At 37.1% G+C, this 24,271-nt stretch overlaps 1 protein-coding gene across 10 annotated transcripts in view; it reads left to right on the top strand.

Moving 5' to 3' along the window:
* Window positions 1–1,477: 1,477 nt before the first annotated feature.
* LOC118811545 (receptor-type tyrosine-protein phosphatase eta-like) overlaps window positions 1,478–24,271 on the top strand; it is a 65,135-nt gene continuing 42,341 nt past the window's right edge. For 8 of the 10 annotated variants that reach the window (XM_036575811.1, XM_036575812.1, XM_036575814.1 and 5 more), the window contains exons 1-4: window positions 1,478–1,877; window positions 17,857–17,968; window positions 22,447–22,542; window positions 23,666–23,803. In XM_036575811.1, the coding sequence (XP_036431704.1) occupies window positions 1,812–1,877; window positions 17,857–17,968; window positions 22,447–22,542; window positions 23,666–23,803 (412 nt within the window). In that variant the 5' untranslated portion in view covers window positions 1,478–1,811. The remainder of the gene's footprint in view (window positions 1,878–17,856; window positions 17,969–22,446; window positions 22,543–23,665; window positions 23,804–24,271) is intronic. The other 2 variants (XM_036575820.1, XM_036575819.1) reach the window with 1 other exon arrangement.

The raw sequence follows: 24,271 nt of genomic DNA, 5'->3' as shown, positions 1-24,271 counted from the left end.
AAATTACAGCCGGGATACAGGGGTGTAGCTAGAACTTTTAGAATAGGGTGGCCAGGGAAGAGATTTTCTTGTGGTGGCACATTGCTAGGGAAAAAAATAGCATTACTGGATTAAACTGACATAAAAAGTGATGCATTGTTTTTTCTCTGTACATACCTATCCATGTTTCCACATGAATAAAATAATACATCAACACAGTTATTGTCAAAAGTAAACTAACAGACAAAACTGTGTTGATGTTATGTATTCTAGTCATTCATGAGGAAATTGTGTATTTGAATTGGTAAAATTAAATCAAATCACTTTTCAGTGCAATATCAACTTTAAGGAAAAAAACATTTCATATAGATTGCTATGCTACATTATGAGCAGCACTGCTGAAGGACCCAGTGCACATTCACCTACCTGTTTGCTCAGGAAATTAGCCTATCACAGCAAAATACGTTAATTATTAAATGCAGCATCATCAGACTATTATCACCATAAAGCATAACTGGTGCTTTATCAATAATGGCTAACTGGTGATGGGCGGACTGTCTCACTTTCACCAATTCTAAGTGAAGTGGCCAAGAAGGGCAGCCATGCTTCTTTCTGGGAAACTGCCCACTGCGACCACCCCTTGGCAACACCTATGCAGTTATATGCGAAGATATAAAGGCGGGAAAAAATCTTTACATTTAGGAGTGAACCTCATCCACTATAACTGTTAAGGACGAAAGAAAAAAGAAAAAAGGGTCATCCTTGCTCATGTTTTGGAAGCTTACAGAGCCCTGCTGGTGACATCCTGTATAAATAAAAATAATGCATGGTCATGACTTAGTAAGGCATAAGAACAAGATAATTAAGTCATGGCCACGACTTAGTAGGGAGTGGGAACGAGATCCTAATGCGTGGCCACGACTTAGTAAGGTGTGGGAACGAGATCCTATTGTGTGGCTACGACTTAGTAAGGCGTGATCTTATTCCTGTGCCTTACTAAGTCGTGGCCACGACTTAATTATCTCATTCCCACGCCTTACTAAGTCGTTGCCACGCATTAGGATCTCATTCCCATGGGTTAATAAGGCGCATAAGTTTTATTTCTACGGGATGTCACGAGCAAGGCTCCGTAGAAGCTTTCACAACAACTCTTTGACGATCTGACTTCCTTTAAAGATTTGTGCGCGATCGTAATACACAAGCAAAAAAAAGCTGAGCGAACTAAAAAAACAGACAAATCAGCGAGTTTGTTCTGGTGGCAGCTGAGCGGCGTATTGAGACAGAGGCGGAACTGCTGGACTTCTTCTTGTGTTGTGTTGTTTTTTCCGCCCGTATTCAGACAAAAATGCGACTCCCGCACCGGGATTGGCTAATAGTTCACAGTCTCGCGCGGTGCGCCGACTAATAGCCAATCCCAGCGCAGAAGGCGAGATCCGAGCAGCCAATCGTGGCACAGCGGGAGGCGGGACTTATATGAAAACAGGTGGGGAAAAAACAACGCCTTCGGCTAGTGAAGTGACACTGATGGTAGATGGCCGCTCCACCCAGGACTAAAAACTGACACACACAAAAAAACTTTTTCCCCTTCATCTCACACCGCCTCGCCGCATCACTGCACATCTCGGAACCGCTCATGTGGGTGAGAGTCAGTTGTCACACACACTTTCACAACGTTTTACCCAGCTGACTTTTGATAAACTCGAGCCAAAAGAGTTCTTACGGCAAGAGTTTAAAAACTCGACCAAGACCATCTGAAAGAGAGCGTGGCGAGGAAACGCAGCAGGACATGGATATGTGAGACTCGCCGGTCAGCAGGAACAGACCAAGGCATCATGAGGCGGTACTCGTTCAGGTGGACGGTCCACGGAGCTCTCCTGGGTCTCTGTGTGCTTCTCCAGGTACGGCTTTTTCAGTATCTGTAGCATTTTCGAGGGGCTCACCGTGTAGCGCCCGTCAACGTTTGGAGTGCTGCACCTGTTACAGCATGTACCAGAGCGAGAGTCCAGACTAAACCGTCCTGCATGTATCTTGATAAAAGACTTATGTTAAAAATTCACTGTATGATGTTTCAGTGTGGGACAAATCTGACATTTCGGGCTGTTATTTTTGGAATTACATTAGACTGACCTTTGTCTGGACAGGCTCAGTTTAAAGCAGAATCCCAGTCTAAGGGGATTTTCCCAAATTTCTCCACAGTTATATTGTTCTGATGTAAGCAAAAATCACTCAGAGTGGTTTGATGTGAAATGCTTTGTTTAAGAGAAAACAAGCAACTGAATTGTTCACAGTGGTGGTGATAAGAACCAGACGTCTGAAAAGTTCAATACCTCTAAAAGGTGCCTCAAATAAAGTTATTACAAGTTTTACGATAGTTTTGAGTGAAGATTTTGGCCTGAAATGTGTTTTTTAGAATGCATCATGGCGGAGAGGTACAGGCAGAGTGTTGTAAGGCAAAATTGTCCCCAAAGAAAACTTTTTTTTTTTTTTTCAGATTTATCACTATTTTACCATCATTACCATTACATATACAAACCTAGAAGACACATATAGGTTCAGTGATCATTTTGGATAGTGAAGAAAGTGGCTCACAACCCCTGGTACCCATCACCACCAGTAAAGATGTCTGAGTTACTAAACTTTTCTACAATGCACCGTTTCACATCAAGCCACTCTGAATGACACTGTTCATATCTCAGTCATGGAGTTTTATACCAATTTTGAACAACTGGTGCAATTCCCACTTTAACTGTAGAATACTTTTTTAAAATAAGTACTAGCACACAACCTATAGCCTAGTATATATGATTTCATGTTTACTGCCATGGTAGTGGTAAAAGAGAAACAGTTCTCACCTGAACTTACACAAGTGTTGTGTTTTATGTAAACTGTGGGAAGCATTTTGGAAACAGGCACATTTACAGTCTCCATCAACTTATTCCATAATCATAGAATGACAACTGAAAGATGTTTAGTCCGTGCTGTGTACGCAACCTGCTAGAGAGCTGAGTTGTTTTGAGGGGTTTATAAAATGCTATGAAGTACTGAAGTCTACTGAAGGTTACCCAAATCCACTTCAGATTAAGGAACTGAAACACTTTATTTCAGTTGTTGCACTCACTCATGGTCCTACATCAGCTGCATGACCCCATAAATGAGTTCATTACAGCTGTCCTTTTACACTAAAAGCTATCGTGTGCTCACTTTCCTCCTAAATCGTCCTTTTCTTTGTTTAGTGTTTTCCTTATTTAGTCCACAAATACTTCAGGGAACGCTGCTAGATTTCTGCAACTGTTGAATCATTTTTCTATAAATATAGTAACCCCCACCACCCATTGTGTAAGACCAGTAATTTGAGTTTTTTAGTTTCGTTCCCCATGGACAGCGGGAAATGCTTTGAGATAAAATCACTTGTTCTTAAGAGAGGGGACTGTTGCATTTGGAAAATACAGCATCTAACGCATGTAATCTTCAAGAGTAAAGGAAGCTTTGCTGTAAAAAATGTAAATGACTTTACAAACTTTACCATGGAGAGAGTTCAGTCCACTTTACACAGGATGATACCAGAAATTAATGTGGTCACTTCCTCTGGATGTGAGCAGGATCACACTGTGTTCAGATGTTAGGTTGGTGTAAATGCAGTCAGGCATTGATCATCATTTCAGTCTCCACCAAAAATCATTCACCTCTCGGGTACCTTGTCGGTGTGTTTTTGTCAAACTCTTCTCTGAATAATGTAAGAAAGCTAATGTAACGGAATTGGCATTTAGTGTTCTCCTCCAAGCGTGTTGAGCTCCAATGGCTTCACCCTCCAGCTTGGTAGCATCGTGTGATGGGTGTGAATTGAACATGATTAAATATATACTTCTTCTTGTTTTTTTCTGACACCTAAGTGTGCACTGTTAAAACATATACTTCAAGTGTATTACGAATTATAGGATGTTCACAGTTTACCTAACAGAGCACTGGTCAGAGCCTCAGGCTGAAGGTGACAGAAGATGATGACTAATACTAAAACCTTCCTGACTGATACAAATACGTCTGATATTCTTTATTTTACTAAAATAGTAAGCTATAAAGCTAAAAGCCTTTATTTGAAACGCTTCACTTAAGGCTATACTATGTACGTTTTGAGGATCTGGTGGAAATGTGTAATTGCAAAAACGTGCGGAAGGATGTTTTGTAACATTGGTTGTGCTTTGGCCCCCTTCCCTGGGCAGATGAATCTGATGATTTTGAGCATGTTGAAAAAGTATTCAAAGACAACTCTGTCAAAACTTGGTAATGGACGTGGATGTGAGTGAATTATCTACTACTGTCATCATATATTAATAGTAAGTGCGTGTGACGTTAATATGTAAAGATGTATGGATGAAAGTAAAGATGTTGTCTGAAAAACTCCCCCAAATCCAAACAAACGCATTTGACTTTACAGGGTGATTTGCAGCAGCCATTGGACACATACTTTAGTGTGTTTTTTTTCTTCTAACTCAGTAATATGCAAAAGTAGGTAAACATCTTACAAAGTGCAGCTTTAAACTGCCTGAAAGTACTATGCTGAAAATGCTGAAACAGGCACTCTACTATTGTAGCATAGCCAACATCATGACTTGTAAATGTAACTTGTCTTTTATTCATTGAAATTCTTTCAAAAGACAAACTATAAAAAAATACAACTTATAGCACAAATGTGTGCAAATTTGGACTATTTAAAGTAGAGATGATGTGAACACCACTATTTCTTTTCTGGTACCTTAAGCAGCCCTTAAAGAAACCCTTAGCAGCTTTGAAATGAGCTATTTTTAATTCAAGCGGCTCACTAAAAAGCAGACTATCATGCTCAAACCGGCCACAGAATTGGATTGGATTCATTTTTACCCTCTGATACCCCATCCAGCATTTTCTGCTGATATCAACGTGATTCTGATTCCCATCAATACCAATATGCATCTCTCAAGGAACTGTAATCCTATTTTATTCTTAATTAGTTACCCTTAGTTCTTATGTTAATATGTGGATACTGTTATCACCTGACCCTCTTCACTTTGTGTTTTGTTGCACTACAAGCATTTGTAGGCTCAATTTTTACAGAATTTGATATTTTTTTTTAATTTACAGTCCAGCATTTTCTGCTGGTATTGGTCCAACACCAATACTGGGTTTCGGGACTGTGCCATCTTTAAAGATAACTTTTTAATCTGATCTCTGACTACACTGTATTGCTCAAATCACTGTTAAACATTAGGAACTATTTTCCGTGACCCAGATTACCTAAGTGTAGACTAAAAAGCATTTCCAATGGTGATTCACCACTGGCACTAGAATTCAGTCCAAGAATGGGGTTTATCAATGTCTAGGAAATCAGCATTAAAACAAAACATTAGTCACCTCTGTGACCGGGTCCAGACAATTTGGGGTGGGTCACTGGTAAGGGTGGTAAAATCTCAAGGAGTTTACATCACTTCTTTCCTGTTATTCTCCCTTTCTATTCGGTCTTGTCGCAACCTCCCAGTCTGGAGTCTACAAAAGCGTTTGTGGGGTTGCTAAGTGTAAAAAAAAATTAAGGCTTCTCTTAGTTGCTTTTGATAGGCGTTGGGTGGGTCTCACATGAAAAAAAAATCTGATTATTTTCTATATATGACTATATGGTACTTATTAGTTTAAAACATATTTCTCCTGTATTTGATCAGTGTTGACCAAAAACACTCCCAAGTAAAATGAAAATACCTTCCATTCTATGAAGAGGATAGAATCCTGATTATGATTATGATATGAGTTCTCATCCATTCTCTAAAGATGGAGGCATGGCAGTCTTTCTACCTCATTTTAATCCCTGGGTATCATAGTCCATGGATACTCAGTAAACCATGATGTGGGAACTTGACAGAGAGGAAAAGGTACATTGCTTTGCATAAATGCCCTATGAAAGGATGTTGTCACACTCAGACTCCTACGTCATTAGGGCAGGGAGGTTCATGTTTGTTCTAATATCTTTGGATCACCTTGCATTCTCAGAACATGTAAACTTTGCCTGTGTATATATAAGAGACATTTAGAGAACAAGCAAAAGCTTAATTTAAAACAAAACATGACAAACATTTACAGTCTAGACCTGATTTGTCCCAATGACAAAACATTTTATAATACTATTACTTTTTTGCTTTCATTTGCCTTTCTCATTTGCATAATTATCTGTTCATATATGGTTTCACCAGAACTGGGCACCTGACTTTTTTCCATGTGTAGCTGACATGGTTTTTCCATTTATAGAACTGCCAGTGTCATTAAAAAAATTTGCTGTAATTTGCAGTATTAAGCATATCTTATGTCCATCAGTGACCTGTGTTATGGTTTCATTTTTAACGAATTCAGGTTTGGTGAGTTGCAAACCACTTTTGGACCAGCATAAAAGAACAACAGTCACCCAGAATGTAATGTCCTCAGTAGCAACACATTCAAAGTGGCAGTTTAAAACACTCCTGCGTGACTCATTTTGTTGTTCACCTAATACTGTCTTACAGGACAAATAGTACGGCCAGCAACCGTGCTGTTTTAGAGTCATAGTCAAGGAAGTCAGTTTGTAAGGCTCCTTTATTTGTGGGTATTGCTGAAGAAGCGTGCTTTGTTGAGGCAATCAGTCTAAAGCTGCCTATCTGCAAGTGAAACAGATCACAGCTATTTTTGGAATTAGTGAATTTGCATATACTAACACTCTGTAGGCTATGTTGAGCTGACCTAGGCTCAACATGTGGATATGGCCAGCTCTTAACTGCTGGTGTTTTGTCTGTAATAGTTTATACTAAACTAAATGGGATTTTCCAAAGCATTTCCACAGCTTTCCACAGTTTTGGAATACTTGTATATGTGCAGTGGTCAGCAGTTTAGTGGTTTTTCTATATAACAGCTAAGTGCTGTACAATGGTTTATTTTAAAAATGTTTTTTTTTTTTTAAAACTGCCATTTAAACTGGAATGTGAACATTAAAATGTAATTGACGGGTAGAAACGTTAAGCAAAGAAGGCCTTACCTGTGAAATGGAGTAGAATATATGTGTGGGTACAATGGGTTCTGGTAGGCCTACCCTCAAAGATTGTTTTCTCTAGGACATTAATGTCTCTAGGCCACATTAATGGCTAGCTGAAGATTAAAGATTTAAAGTGCAACAAATGAAAGGAGTTGCTACACTGTCAGAAAAACAGGTACTGTACAGGTACATTTTTGTTCATCAAGATGCAATGTCACTGTATCCTCAAAGGTACAGTAGTGGTCCTAAGGTCTAACTATGTTCCTTAAATAAGTATTTTCTTTTTCTCAGGGAAAGGTGCGGATTTATACCTTTTCAAAACCTCATGTTTTAGTATAGAAAGATAAAATAAAAAGCCTGTAGTCAAGACAGGCTGTATGAAGTCAATACAATTTAAAAATATAGTTGGGATAGAATGGTAACTAAAGGGGCTGAAAGTACCCTTTAGGGTACCACCACAGTGATGTGAGGGGTACCACCCCAATAAAATAATATGCCAAGTTAAAGAAATACTAAAAGTGCATTAAACTATCTTCTAGCCTGCGCTCAATATCTGTAATTGCAAAGCATATCTAAAAACAGCTTGAATGTATTAGCTAGAGTAATCAGTTCTGGGATCAAAAATGAATTCTAACTAAAGCCTTTCCCACTGTTGGCTATTGGTACATATCACACGGAAATTAATTTACATTAGAGGAATAGGTCATGTTAAGAAGTGAAGTGTCTTGTTACATGTCCTGGTGTGATGCGTGAGGGAATGAGTGAACAAGCATAAGAACAGATGTATTTGGTTAGCCAAACACAGGTAGAAAAGCAAAGCTTTTTGAGTAGAAACATAATTCAGCTCTATGTTGTTAATTAAAGGACACATTTTAAAATGGAAAATGGCCTACACATATTTGCCCTCATTCATCAAAATTGCATAAAAAGCACGGATCTGACCGCTTTTAGTGATGAACAAACTACTATGTCTTCAGTGCGAGAAATCAATCACCAGCCTGCCTGCACCTCACTTACATATCATTTTATATAAGGCACTCCTTGATTCAATAATTCGATAGGAAGCCAATAAAGTGACAGCATTCCACACTTCTGAGCCAATGGCTGTGCTTGTACGTGTTTGAGGTGGTGTACTTCTGTGAGTGCACTTCTACCCCATGACCAAACTTTATAGTGTTTAAATAATGACCACTAGAAAGAATAAAATGTGAAATACACAAAAAATCTTAGTTTTATTAAGACTGTAGAGTTATGTGATTGTGTAGTGTGATTATTTTCCAAAAATAACAGAGGTAAATGTTGTATTATTGTGCATATAAAATAAGTACATCCACTTTTCCACTGGACTTACATTTGCATAAATTATTTTATATTATTATTTTCTTTTATTATAGATGATACTGATAATAGTTTTGGTTAGTCAACTGCAAATCAGACATTTTGTTCAGGCTGTTGTTAAACATTAACACTCAAGTTTACACTGTTTGATCATATAGATACACCAAAGATTAAAATAATGAAAATAACAAAACTGTTGTCAAAATTTATGATCAGATTTGACTGTATGCCAGCTTGATTTATAAGGGCCGTTTTGTCTTTACACTTGCTAAATATGGGTAAGAACATTAACATGGATATGGAGAGTGATATTGTGAGATACTGTTCAGTTGCAGGGTAGGAAGTGGAATAATGGCTTTTGTCATTTTAGCGGGAAGCTACCAATGTCACTTTGCACTAGTTTGACTGATTCAGTATGTGCTTTGTTAGTGACAGGGACAAAAACAGACCAGAGTCTGAATTCATCCAGGAAGTTTTTTGATTATCCATAAACAAAGTGGAAAAAATGGCATAGCTCTATTTTATCGGCACTGGCTTCTTCCAGGAAGTCTGATCAAAACTTCAGCAAATGGTCTTGTTCCACACGGCAGGGAATTTGTGTCAGAGTCGGTTGGAATCTTTTCCCTGTTCAGAATGAGCAACCTTGTGGAGATTAGAGACAGTTTAGTCATTGTTAAATGGTGTGATGATTTTATGTAACTGTACCCTGTTTGCACTTCACCTTTTTGTGGACCCATCAGAGTGTGGCCTCAGCTGTCACGTCACTTATGCTATTAACCCCAGTGACTACGCAGAAGTGGTAGTGAGAGGAACAGAGGCTCTTCTGTTGAACAGTAGATAACTATCCTGAAGTGCTAATTCGCAGTCAGTCTGGCAGGGTAACTATACTAACTGCATTAATTTCTCAGACCAATCCTTTCGTATTGAATTTTGACCGAAAAATGTGGCCTGCATTGTTTTGGCCACCTATTTGTTGTTTCTTATACAGTTTTCTCATACAGGTTTTTCATACAGATGAATCAACATCTTTTACAAAGACGTGAAGATATTTTAGGAATTTTTTTTAACTTTATTGGCAGACTTTGAACCATTGTTCAGTTACAATTTATTGGCTGTTTTAGATGTAAATACTGACCTTTCTTCAGGATAGTTTTTGGAAATGGGTTCGCTAACATGCTGACAGGCATACAATTGCAATGTATTAATAAAAAAAAAAATTGTAATATTGGTGTTTTTTTTCAAATGAATGCTTAATGGAACTACAGTTAGTTAGATTGTAAACCAAGTTCACCTGTTAGGTTGGTGTACCTTACAAACTGGGAGATACTGGGAGAACTTGGGGGTATTTCTCTGTGTAGTGAGACACATAATTGACACAGAAGACTCTGATATTCAAAACACCTTATGTACAGTGTACAGTGTTACAGGATGTGTATATACACACACACACACATATATATATATATATATATATATATATATATATATATATATATATATATATATATATACATGTGTGTATATATACTCTGTATATAGGAATGATATGAGTTCTGTTTTAGGGTAAATTCTAGGAGACAAGCTTTTGTAAATAAACAGATATGCTTAAAACCTTGAGGGGCAAATGTACCTTTCCTGGGACTTTTCTTGAATTGAGAGGGCATAGGCTAATGAGAAGTACACTATATGGACAAAAGTATTGGGACACCTACACATTGCACCTACAGGAGCTTTTATGACATCCCATTCTAAATCCATAGGCATTAATATGGAGTTGGTCCCCCCTTTGCAGCTGTAACAGCTTCCACTCTTCTGGGAAGCTTTCTACATAATTTTGGAGTGTGTCTGTGGGAATTTTCCATCCAGAAGAGCATTTGTGAGGTCAGACACTTTATGTTGGATGAGAGGGCCTGGCTCACAATCTCTGTTCTAGTTCATCCCAAAAGTGTTCAATGGGGTTGAGGTCAGGGCTCTGTGAGGGCCGGTCAAGCTCTTCCACACCAAACTCACCCGACCATGCCTTTATGGACGTTGCTTTGCTCAGTCATGCTGGAACAGAAAAGGGCCTTCTCCAAACTGTTCCCATAACAATGGAAGTACACAGTTGTCCAAAATGTCATTGTATGCTGAAGCATTAAGATTTCCCTTCACTGGAAGTAAGGGTCCAAGGCCAACCCCTGAAAAACAACCCCATAGCATTATCCCTCCTCCACCAAACTTTACACTTGGCACTAAGTATCAGGCAGGTAACATTCTCCTGGCATTCGCCAAACCTAGACTCGTCTATCAGACTGCCAGATAGATAAGCGTGATTTATCACTCCACAGAATATGTTTCCACAGCTTCAGAGTCCAGTGGTGGCGTGCTTTACACCACTCCATCTAACGCTTGGCATTGTGCTTGGTGGTATAAAGCTTGCATGCAGCTGCTCGGCCATGGAGACCCGGCGAAGGTCCAGGAGCACTGTTTTTGTGCTGACGTTAATGCCAGAAGAGGTGACCCTGCTCTGTAACTTCACGTGGTCTGACACTTCGTCACTGAACGCTGAGGCACACAGTGCATAAAAGTCGGCAACGCTCTGCTGACTGAAGTCCTTCCACTTTTCAATAATACCACTCACAGTCGATCGTGGAATAAGAAGAAATTTCGCTAACTGACTTGTTGCAATGGTGGCATCCTATTACAGTACTACACTTTACTTTTGTATTTCCATATAGTGTATGCAGCCTATATATGTATGTCTCATTTGCCCAAACAAACAATTGACTTTGATCTCAAAGCAACTGTGTGCGCTGATGAGCATGAATGGAGAGGTTGCTTGTTGGGCCTGGTTAATATGTTTTATGTTACATAATATGTGAAATGTTTATTTAGTATATTTATATGGTCAAACAGTACTCTCATGAACAGCCTTGATTGGTTGTGCCTGATTGAGATGCTGTTCTGCAGGAAGAGGTAGTTTTATTATATACTACTTTCATCAAAGATTTTTACATTCAGATAGCCCATATATAGCCATTGTAACCAACACAGTTGTTTTCTTTAGGGTCGCAATAGTTTGACTATAATACACATATGAAATGGATAAGTGTTTAAGGCCAGTTAAAAAAATCGCATGAAAAACAGCAAACAGAGCTGGGTAGAGGTCCAGGAAACTAAATGTGCATAAATGATCACAGGCAAATCTTTATGGAAATTGATTTTCACATGAACACAGTCTGCTGCTGAGTTTTGTACTGCCACAGCAGAGAAACTGTTGAAAGTATGTGCACCATTACAACAGAAACAAGTGCAATTGCAATGAACTTCCTGTGCCCTTGCAACACTTTTTTTTCTTTTTGTATGGAAAAACCATTGACGCTCTAAAGATGTGAAATTGCTAGTTCTGTTTCTATGAAAGAAAATGGTAACAATTGCCATTCCTGGCATTTCTGGTGTTCAGTTGATTAACTGAGAAAAGACAGGCTATTAGATATACTTGCTGTGTCTTCTGTCATCTTCTGAGTGTAAAAATCATTTATATTGATACACATATAAAGATGAAACTACAGGGGTGAACCTCACAAAAGTATACTGTGAAAACAGTATTCATCACTGTACAGGTCATCCCATAGTCAGACTCTTCACTGGGGACTCCAAGGCCTGTCTATAATGTCATGTTAAGTTCATAGACTTAAAGAGACCAAAATTAAGTAGTGACCACTGGAAGTAGTAGCTTCCAGTGAATAGGGTGTACATTCTAAGAAAAGCAATACAAGAAAAGCATCAAAGTCCTGGGCTATAAGGCTTCTAAATGTGAAAAAATATAGGAAGCCTCTTTAGGGCACTGTGGTGGAATTACAGAGATCAGAGAAGTAGTCTTGATCTTGTGGCATTAGGAGAGGTGATTGGTCTTAGTCTTGAACACAAGCGCCATATATTTGTTGCTACAAAACATTCACAGTTCTTTTTGAATGCCTTTTGACTGTTACAACTCTTTTTGACTAAATCCATTTGAAATTAAATGTATTGTACTATAAAAGTTTAGGCACTTTTATGTTTTTTGAGACAATGATATTTATCTGGGCAGTAAACATTTATTTGCTCAAAAAACACTAATATTAGAATAAATACAAATAATAGTCAAGCAGTAAGTAGTGATTTTATGAATATCAGTGTGTTTTTTTTTTAACCATTTCCAGACCTCTCCTTGTGGCAGCCCAGTATGATTTGTAGTTATCATCCAGCACCTGGTTTGGCTAATCAGTACTTCATCATAAATTCATGACTGAATTTAACAAATCCATGTGATGACTGGAGGCATCTAAGAAAAATATGAAACTAAACTTTGTTTTACAAACTAGCTCATAAGATATCAATAGTTTTTTTTATAAGAAATTCTTTTTACATTTTACTGTATTAATGTTTATGTATATTTGTATTCTAATGATATATGTTGATTTTACAAATATGTACGTACTGCTGGACAATGTGCTTAAGTGCTTTTGCACAGTACTGTATGTTGTCTGAATTGAGAAGAATTAATTTTACATTTTCTCCCTTTTACCTCACTTTGCTGCCTTTAATTAACTCCTTTATGCAGAAGGAAAATGGTTAATTCTGCTTTTTAATTTACATTTCCTATGAAGTAATGCAGTCTCAGGCAGGGATGGCTATGGCGGCTGTTCTGTGCATGAGCAAATTTGACTCAATGTCCTGCTGCTGTAGCCTAAAACATTACGTTTAAGCATGTTAATTTCATGTTTTTCTTGTGTGTTGAATTCAATAAAGTCCCTTATATCTGACAAAACCAAAAAATTACAGATTTTCATCAAGACCTACTGTTTTGTGTAGGTAAACTCACACAAAGAATATAATGTTAGATTTTCCTTTTATTGTTATTCAAACATTCAAAGATTTTCCAACATCACAAATAAGTTACTGTGATATGAATTCTGTTGTTAATGTGTGCTTGCAGTTATGTAGAAATGCTGCACTGACTGTAACACCAATGTAGGGATTGTTATAACTATTGTAGATATATGCAGTAGTCTTTATGAAAATACTATTTTTAAATGAACATTATCAGCAGCTCATTCTGTGACCTTCACAGTGAATAGGGTAGTGAAGTGGAGAAGGGCCAGTGCTAAAAGGGTAAGGAGTAGGGGCGAGGCCCCTTGAGGATAGTCAGAGTGGAAAGGGGTAATTGTTGGGCTCAGTATGGAGCTTTTCCTGCTCCCTGAGTGCCAAGGCTAGGGTGCAGGCCCATTGTTGGGCCTTACAATAACCAGGTCACAAAAAGAGCCATGGCCATTTAGGGCCAGGTTTTAAGAACTGGAGCGGAATTCATACTATTAAGTATAAAATCTGTAATCAGATTACTGTTCTTCACATGATAAGTGATGATAAAGTGAGTTCTTTTTTTTAAAAACAGTAGCAACAGAACAGTGTCATAGTTGAGGTTTAACATTTAGTAAACGGTAGTCGATACAGCTCATTGGATGAGACACTCTTGGTATGTTTGTGAAATACCTTTCCACCCAAGCTTCCATTAATGATTAAAGCCAAAGAGTGCCTCTGTTGTTCGTGAGAGGAAAGCTGTTATATATTGGTATTAAAGTTTTACCTCTCATTAGAAGAAAGAGTTTTACTTCCTCATTTGGCCTAATGTGCTGAAATTACAATATGCAGGTCAAGGTCACATTCAGGTCAAGTCACTCTCATTTGTATTATGCCTGTAAAAAATATTCTGTTATTTCCATAGATACATTTATTTGTGTTGGCAATTAGGCAGCATGAGACTAAGCCAAAGGCTGACTCAACAGTTAAACGCTTTTGAGAAGAGTGGTTTGTATATTGAATGAATATTGTCAGCCCTACACGTTCCCCTGATGTGTTCTTTTAATGGATATTTTAATGTTTAATGTGTTAATGTACACAGACCATGAATCGGCCTTTTCCTGTGTAACTGATCATTTTCTGTGAAATGCAGTGAAATTTAGAATTTGTTCGGTAGGCTAGGCTGTGGTTACTGTCTTGTGTGGTTTAATAACTGCTGTGAAATGTAGCTTTTGTCTTGTAAATTCTGTGAAATCTGTGATTTTTTTTGAGAAAGTACATCCATGAAATTAAGCTTTTTAGCATTTGGCATGGCTCTGATGTATCAATCACTGCGACTTACATGGCTTTTTCATGCTTTTGGCCTGAAACCATTACAGCAGTCTGACAATCTTAAAGGCAGACTGGCAAAAATAACAAAGTATACAAAACATTAGCAGACTTTGAAACTAAGTTACTTTGCTAATATTTTGCATACTTCGAATTTATGCGTCTTTTATATAGCCGCTATCTAATGAGTTTAAATGGTGGTTACTTTAAAAAAGCTTCAGTAGAGTTCAGTAGCTGTGATATTCAGCTATTTTATCATAACAGTCAGACACATGGTTCATTAGTACTTTTTCATATGGTGTATTTATACACTAATCACGTTTCTTTGTACATGCACTATATTTGTTGCTTATGAATGATGTGATGTCTACTAGCAGTATTACTGTCACAACAATACTGATTTTTAGTTTTAACAGTACTGATTGATAATGAACATTATATCCCTGATAATGTTCTATTACATAACACAGCGGGTTCCTGTTGCTAAGGTTCTCAATGAGTTGCATTGATTGTAATGTAAAAATAAATAGCACTGGGCATGGATAGAAGAAAAAGCTATAGATAGGCAACCACCCAGTAGTATCATAGAAATTAGGTGCATTTTAGCTTCTTCCTTTGAAGAGGTAAGGAAGAAAAACAAAGATGCGAGGACAGACTCCAAATGAATTCACCAGGTGACATGTCACTCAGCCCTGGGGTGTGTACTAAAGTATAAAGATATCTAATATCGAAGTTATTGCTTTTGTGATTATAAACATCTATTCCTCCTATGAAAGAGGAAACATTCCCTTTCGGATCTGCCATACATTAAGGACCCTTTCAGTAAATGGAGAGGATGATGTGGCAGGCTGTTAATAACCACATCATAATCTTTTGTTTTCAGGGGAATTTTCATTCTACCCATCAAATCTTAAGAAGAATAAAAAGAATAAATAACTCCCTAATCATTCATGAGATGCTCACAAATATTAGACCCATATCTACCCATAGTGCATATACTTTTACCCCATTGAAGAATATCTTGATTATTCCAAATAATACAGGGTGTGAAAAGAAATTATGTTTAAAAGCTGGCTTCCATGTCTATAAGTCTTGATTGTGAAAATTTGACAGACACATTAACCACTGTTAAAGACAAAATTGGACATGTAGACCTATTAAAAATTGCTATTTTTTAATATTGCTTGAGCCAGGTTATTTTAAAAACGAATGAAGTCCAAAACATAAAATCCACCTTGTGAGGATTTCCTTATAAAAGTTTTCCTTTTAATATATTTGACTTTAGTTCACCAGATGAATTTAAATATAATAGAGCTAAATGTACCTTGAGGTTTTTTTTTTTGCAACATACAGTGATAAAGCTGGGTACAGTAATCTAGTAAATCCCTATGCTTTAGGAAGCAAGATTAGGCCATAAAAAGAGAGGTCACATATCCAGGAGTTAAACACAGATTTAACCTTCTGAATTTGGTGCGACACTTTTTTCGGCTTATCCAGTCAGAAACTGATTTGCACACATGGATTCCCAAGAATTTAACTAACTTCTTTTAATTGCAATGCCACAAAAAGAAGGAGAGAATTCAGAATCATGTATCATTAAAATATTACTCTTTTTTGGATTTATAACAAAAATAACTGGAGATCTTATAAAACAATGGAGACTTAAGCACTATTCTTCAAAAATAAACAAGTGCCATCTGCCAACTGACTAATAAAAACACTGTTATCACCAGTCTTTATTCCTTCTACATCAGAACACACACACGCTTTATCAAAGCCACTTATCCTTCTGGGTTGCAGGGGCTGCTGGAGCCTATCCTAGTGGATAGGTTGCCAGTCCATTGAAGGGCAGACACACAGACAATTGCATCAGAACAGTAAGTCAAAAATAAAATTAGAAGTTAGCAGCTATTACAATTTTTTAATGCAAAACCTTGGCAAATATCTACCCGTGAAGTAGAACACCAATATCTATGCTGAAACTTAGAACAATGAGTGACTCTTAATATAACAAAAACATTTAATGCTCAGCTTGACACTGACTGCCGATGAAAACTATTTAATAATATATTAAAACTTATATAGTCAAACCGTTCATTTTCAATCCGAAATTGCATTGTCCAGTTACTTTAAACAAACATTACTTTAGAGCGGGGAGAACTAGCCTTTACTATTGTCCCTCTCAGTGTTTGTGACCATGATTCTCTTACCATCAGTGAAAGCATGTGTGCCTTTAAACCCAGCTTTCTTGCTTTCTGCCCTAGCCTTTTCCACTCTAGTTTGCTCATAGTTTGCTCCTTGCCTCCTTCACGTGCTGAGATAGATCTTCCACAATTTTAATTTTGTCCCTTGCTAAGACAGCGGTGTTCCTTGCATCTCTCCACTTCTTTTCACAGTGCGTTCAGGAGACAAACTTAATGATGACACTTTTGACAATTTAAACATGGACTAAGCCTGTGCACAATGTCAGTATCATTTCATAGGGATTTAGCTATGTGAGGAGATATCTGTTGCATCAAGTTGACCACTTTTCTCTTTACATTTTCGTCATCATGTTCATTCGGTCCGACATACAAAATAATTATACAAAATAAACAACACTATTGAGTCTCTCCCACAAATCAGTTATCTTTTCTTAAGCTTCATCACCTGCCGCTCCATAACTGGCACTTTGGATTTCATTTCTCCATTTCCTTTCCAGTGAATTCCAAAGATGAAACGATGTGTGTGGATTGACACGAGTTTTCTCTAACCACATTTTCCATGTACTGCAACTCATAGAAGTCTGCCTGCTTTTCTCTGATTTTCTCTATGGCTGCATAAAGCATCAAATTTAACACATCCAGTCTCTGGATGTAGTTCTTTTCTATGTGCCATCTTGGGCATTGGGCTTTTGATGGGAGTTTCCACAGTATCCACAGTTTCAATTCTTCACCTCAAAGTAAAAACACAAGGTAGAAATTATCCACTTCTCAGTGACTTTTGTGAAATCCCTAATTTGACAACCTACTCCATCTTGGCTGCCCATAAAAAAACACTGACCAATTTTATTAATCGGATGGATATTTAACTTGGATATTTATTTGGAGATTCAATATACTGCTTTGTTTTGATGTGTTTAAGTTCTGTTGTTGAGTATGCTGTAATTCCAAAAATTATCTGAATTTTGGGCTGCAGATTTCTTTTGACTGGTGTTTTTAAAAGGTAGAATGATTTGTACTAAAGGATTAGGAACCATGCATCTATGTACCTGGTACAGCTTTGGTAATATTTGTTTACAAGGTTCACGATTCTTTGTTGTTCTGGATGAACTGTTTATGCTATTATTTTTATTGAGCTCTCTCAATCGAATTGTTTTGTCTCACTTGCAGAGCTTCAGTACAACTGTACCACAATCCACAGTTAGCACTTCTGCAGGACAGACTTCTTCAGGAACATCATCCACAAACAGTCCTGCTGCATCAACTCAAGGGAATATTATAAGTAAGTGCTGTAGTGTAGTCATTCTGTATTCATATATGCATTACTTATCACTATATTTCAATTGAGAATGCGTGAAACAAAAAGTCTCTGCTGTTTTGCCAGATTTTCCTTTCAAAACAGGGGTGCGATTTAATAGGTCTTCTGAATGTTAACATTATATTGAAAGTTTTATTTCATTAAATGAAACAACAATAACAACAACAACAACAATATAGTTATTATTGTTATTATTATTATTTTTATTAGTATTAATACTACTACTACTACTACTACTACTAATACTACTACTACTACTACTACTAATAATAATAATAATAATAATAATTATTATTATTATATAATAAATAGTTATTTATGATCATTTGATAATGATAATGTTTAACAGAATAAACTATGAGTATTAATTTAAAATCATGTAAGACAATGACACAGGTCAAATTAAAAAGATAAATACCAAGGAGACGTAGAATTTTAATGAAACTCTTAATTAAAGGGAAACACTTTCAAATATTTCTTCGCAGTATATCTTTTTGTCTTAGGATCTGACAGGTCAAGATAAGATTTTTCGCAAATTTGTATTACAGAAGAAAATCTTAATTTAGGAATCTTATCTTACAGCATCTTATATCAATTCACTGCTCAATCGAAGTCGACAATGAACTGTTATGTCTGTTACCAAGCAACCGACGATATATGCACAACTGAATCGTAAACATGTCAAGTATGTTAAAATGTTTGCTACAGCTACTGTTACTAATGTAAAAAAAGGTCAAAACAAAACTAAAGTGCAATAAACTGGAGATTACAAATACTGTGAGTTAGGAATGGGTATCAAGAACTGGTACTAAATTGATATCGGTTCCTGACTGGTCAGTACTGAAATAAGCTCCTGGGAAAACTGTGCTGCTGTTGGTATTTATAGTAATGTTAATTCATCCTGCATAGCAGCCATTTTCAGATGGTGGTGCTAGATTGTATCAGCAGGAGGGGTGCTTCTCAGTGTGTGACAAAAGCGTTTGCATGCCTCTGACCACTTTAGATCATTTCGAATGCTTATCTTTATTCTGTGCTCTCCAGTCGTGGCTGACAGATATTCAAACTTATAGGCTCACTTTACTAAATTTAATGATAATGCAGCTAAATACAATATATGTAAAACTGTAGTTGCATGCAAAGGCAAAAAAGCTTCCTATCTGCCAGCTTCTTGTTAAGATTTTCCTGTTTCACCTGGTGCAGCAGTCACATGCTGGCACCTGAGGCATTGTAATAATAACTGGTGCACCATTTAAGGTGGAACGGGAATGGAGGAAGGAGTAATAATAAGCTGAGTCTGTACTAAATTAATATTAGATAGCTAGCAGAGCATAAATTGCTAACTGCTAGGCAGTCTAAGCTTGAACTTGGTCTGAGCTGTCCTGACAGCCAGGGGTAACTAATTTTATATTGCTTATTAGGGGTGCGGGGATTCTTAAATGCATCGCGATGCAGATGTGAACGATTCTGAATCGATTCACAAATGTCAAAAATCGATTTTCTAAATATTTAATTTATAACGGAATGTTGACGGAACGCAAAAGGCGGAACTTGGAAGTGCGGAAATGCAGCGCCCGGACACTCTGCAGCGGCACATAACAAAAACACAAGTGGAAGAGTGAGAAATCCGACCGGCTCCCTCTGCGTTAAAAGCCAGGTTAGGTCAGGAGTCACAACCCAAATGATAAGAAGAGCCGTTTTGTCATTTCAACAAAAATCAAACCACCTCAGAAGTAGATCAGTTTCTTGTGACACAGCGATCCCCCCCGTCTCTACAACGAGACCAAAACCGCAAAACCGAAGTTATAAAATCACTAAAGAAAACGGGTAGAATAGCTGTAACGTGCTGCGTGGACATCCACTGCCTCTGGATCTTATTTCACCATAACTGCGCATTTTATCGCAGATCAGTAGCAGCAGCTTCTCGTGCTCCAAACAAGAGCACTGAATGAAAGCCTTCTAGTTCACTTGCCACATCACTTCCATTTGTTTTATTAAAAAAGATATTGGAAGTAAATTCATTATGGATCATTACAAATACTTTGCTTTAAAAGTACCAAGTCACTTTAAATAACAATAACACAGTCACTTAGTCACTTTAAAATGTATATTGTCTCTATATTCTGTGTATATTTTGTGTATATTTAATATATTTCAGTTGTTTTTTCTTGTATTTTTATTTTTACTTTCTGTAGAGTGATTATCTGAGCCTCACCACAAGCATTTCAGTGCATAAATGTCCTGACATGTTGTGCAAATGACAAATAAACTTGAAACTTGAACTCGAAACTTGAGCTCACACAGTGAGAAAATAGAAATGCTATATAGAAAAAAAAGATGCATCGAGATGCATCGATAATCGTTTTATAATCGCATCGCAGCCCTCTGAATCATAATCGAATCGAATCGTGAGGTGCCTAAAGATTCCCACCCCTATTGTTTATAGTTGGTAATATTTGATGATGACCACAGCATTTTCACAGCTTTTCATTTTGAATGTTTTCACATCTTTTCATGTCTTGTTTTTAGCACCAAATTATGGAGAGTAGTATTGATAATAGTATTGATAAGTATCGATATCAGTATTGATAAAATCCTAACAATACCCATCTCTACTGTTAGTGTTCTCTATGCTGTTTATCAGGGTGTCGCCGCTCCACAGTTTCAATTATTTTCATTTCCCAAACACTTTAGCCAGCCTGTGAGCCACACTAAATAAACAGCCACAAGTTTGACTCATCACCGTCGCTGCAATATTTTATATGATGAGTTTTCAAAAAAAAATTTTTTTTAAATGCAGAGTTAGAAAGGAAAAACATCTCACAATTGAAACCACCGTTTTTCAGTATAAATAAATGTTATTATGCTAATACTGTGTTGCCTGTAACAGCTGCCTAAAACCAATAGAAACAGACGGTTAAAACATAGGTTAGGACACCACTAGGATTTTCTTAAAGGCAGAATAGAATTTAGGAAATTTGTTCTAGTTAGGATGATTTTGTAATGCTGTTTTCTTATCTGGAGTTAGATTAAGATTATGAACTGTTGTTTTGTAATAGCTACTGTCCTAAGTTCCTAAATTCCAGTCCTAACTGAAGTTGTCATTGTGACTAAACAGAGAAGATAAGATTTAGGATCAGAGACAGAGTTAGGATGTTTCAGTAATATGACTCCTGGTTGTTTGTCTTGTGTTTTTTCGCTGTTTTGGTTTCTCTGTTTTTGTTCTGTGTTATTTCTGACTGTGTTGTCTTCTTTCTGCTTTAATATTTTGATCAGTGGATTTCTTTATTTTTTTAATTACCTTTGTGGATCCTGTTTTGTCATGGACTTATAAAATTAAGAACTTGTATTCTGTCTCTCTGTCTTCCACAATGTTACACACATGTTGGAACATAAACAGACAGACATTCTGTGATGTAAGCAGTGCTTTAAGGTCATTCAGAGCCTTAAAAACTAGTAGCTTAAGTTTAAAATACATCCTAAAAGATAGAGGTAGCCAGTGCCTTTCTTTTAAAATGGGGGTGATATGAGCTCTCTTGCTTGTTTTTGTTAGAACTCATGCTGCTGCATTTTGTATGAGTTGTAAGGGATGTACTGTTTTCTTAGGAAGTCCAGTAAGAAGAGCATTACAGTAATCAGCTCTGCTTGCAACAAATGCAAGAACAACTTTCTGTGCATCGCTCTGAGATAGAAAAGGCTGAATGTTAGCAAGATTTCTCAAATGACTGAGGCCTTATCCACTGAGAAATATCTGGCACACAATATCTAAGCCTGTCAACAGAGTCTTGAGTTTCAGAAGGAATGGAAATGTATAATTGTGTGACTTAACATAGCTATAAGAAATGTATATCATGTTTCCTAATGACATCACCTATAGATAACAATGATTTCTCAGTGAAACCAAGAACTGTCTACTAATTAAATATGATTTAGATTATTCTAAAACTGTGCCTGAGCATCCTACCAACTGCTCAAGACAGTGGATTACAATCTTGTGATCTAAACCTGCACAAAGATCTGATAAGAACAAACTAGAAGGATTTTGTGCATCATTGCTAAGCCTGGGTCATCGACTACACAAACCAATCACAGTACTGTGGTTTGAACGAAAACCTGACTGAAGTTTCTCAGATCACTTGTTTGATATTAGGTATGTGTTTAATTGTTTGAAAAACTTTGTCTATAACTTTACTTAAAAAAAGGAAAGTTAGGTCAGTGAAGCCGTTTAAAGTAGAGGCTTCACCAGGGCAGTTTTATGAGGAGACAGAAAACAGTTTACAATATTTAAGACATCATTTTTAACACAGTCAAAAACTCTTAAAATCTTAGGACTGAAGTAGGAACAGGGTCAAGATCACATGTGGACGAAGGTCATTTGTTTACAACAGTTGTATCCTCAACAGCTACACAGAATGTGATGAACGGTACTGTTCTGTCATCCCCAGCCACTTCTGCAAGAGAGGAAACGTCATCATCCACAGACAGTCCTACAACTTCTGTCACAATAGAAAAAACATCAACTCAAGGCTCAGGGAATACAAGTAAGTCCTGTAATGTAATCATTGTGTAATATTTTTCATTTGTTATCAAAGGAGACCACATAAACAAACCTGCATTTTCTATGGCATTTCACATATGCATTATTTGTCACGGTATATTTTATTTGAGAAATCGTGAAATGAGAAGTCACTGCTGTTTTGGCATATTTCCTTTCAAAAAGGGGGGTGATTTAATAGGCTGTTGGGATTTTCCTCCCTTTTTACATCATTACTCCAAAAAACGCCAGAGTAGATCACGTGTCTTGAAATTTACACAGAGAAAGGCCCCAGGTTTGATACTTCAAGTTTGGTATGTGAAGCTAAAGAACATAGCTTCTCATAAAATATTTTTCTCTGAATTTTAGTACAAAGGATCAATATTTCAGTTTTTTCTTCATGTAGTTGTAGAAAATTTTGTGACATCCACTGAGAACTATCTGAGACACATCAGGTAAGCCTGTCAACAGAGGCTTGGTCATCAGAAGGAATAGAAATGTATAATTGCTTGTCATCAGCATACATACATCAACATACAAAAAGAGAAAAGCAAAGGCCCTAAAACTGAACCTTGTAGGACTCACAAGAAATGTTAATTTTTTTTGATTAATGATTTTCCAGTGAAACCAAGAACTGTCTACTAATTAAATATGATTTAAATTATTCTAAAACTGTGCCTGAGCATCCTACCAACTGCTCAAGACAGTGGATTACAATCTTGTGATCTAAACCTGCACAAAGATCTGATAAGAACAAACTAGAAGGATTTTGTGCATCATTGCTAAGCCTGGGTCATCGACTACACAAACCAATCACAGTACTGTGGTTTGAACGAAAACCTGACTGAAGTTTCTCAGATCACTTGTTTGATATTAGGTATGTGTTTAATTGTTTGAAAAACTTTTTCTATAACTTTACTTAAAAAAAGGAAAGTTAGGTCAGTGAAGCCTTTTAAAGTAGAGGCTTCACCAGGGCAGTTTTATGAGGAGACAGAAAACAGTTTACAATATTTAAGACATCATTTTTAACACAGTCAAAAACTCTTAAAATCTTAGGACTGAAGTAGGAACAGGGTCAAGATCACATGTGGACGAAGGTCATTTGTTTATAACAGTTGTATCCTCAACAGCTACGCAGAATGTGATGAACGGTACTGTTCTGTCATCCCCAGCCACTTCTGCAAGAGAGGAAACGTCATCATCCACAGACAGTCCTACAACTTCTGTCACAATAGAAAAAACATCAACTCAAGGCTCAGGGAATACAAGTAAGTCCTGTAATGTAATCATTGTGTAATATTTTTCATTTGTTATCAAAGGAGACCACATAAACAAACCTGCATTTTCTATGGCATTTCACATATGCATTATTTGTCACGGTATATTTTATTTGAGAAATCGTGAAATGAGAAGTCACTGCTGTTTTGGCATATTTCTTTTCAAAAAGGGGTGTGATTTAATAGGCTGTTGGGATTTTCCTCCCTTTTTACATCATTACGTTTTTACGTAATAGCCACACTCACCAACCCAGCCTTCATAACGTCGCCGTGTCCTCTGCTGTTTCCATCATGATTTCACAGCGAACTAAGCTAAGTCAGTAACACAGCATCGTCAATAAAGCACCATACACCAACAAAGTGAAACAGGGCTATGAACATAAACCCTTACCCTTTGGAAACATTCTGCTGCATCCTGGTGAGGGGTTGGCCCTCTGCAGCAATCTGTTTGTGTTCTCT

This window comes from Colossoma macropomum, unplaced genomic scaffold, assembly GCF_904425465.1.
Source record: "Colossoma macropomum unplaced genomic scaffold, Colossoma_macropomum, whole genome shotgun sequence".
Taxonomy (NCBI): domain Eukaryota; kingdom Metazoa; phylum Chordata; class Actinopteri; order Characiformes; family Serrasalmidae; genus Colossoma; species Colossoma macropomum.
This window is presented reverse-complemented; position numbering and strand designations above follow the sequence as displayed.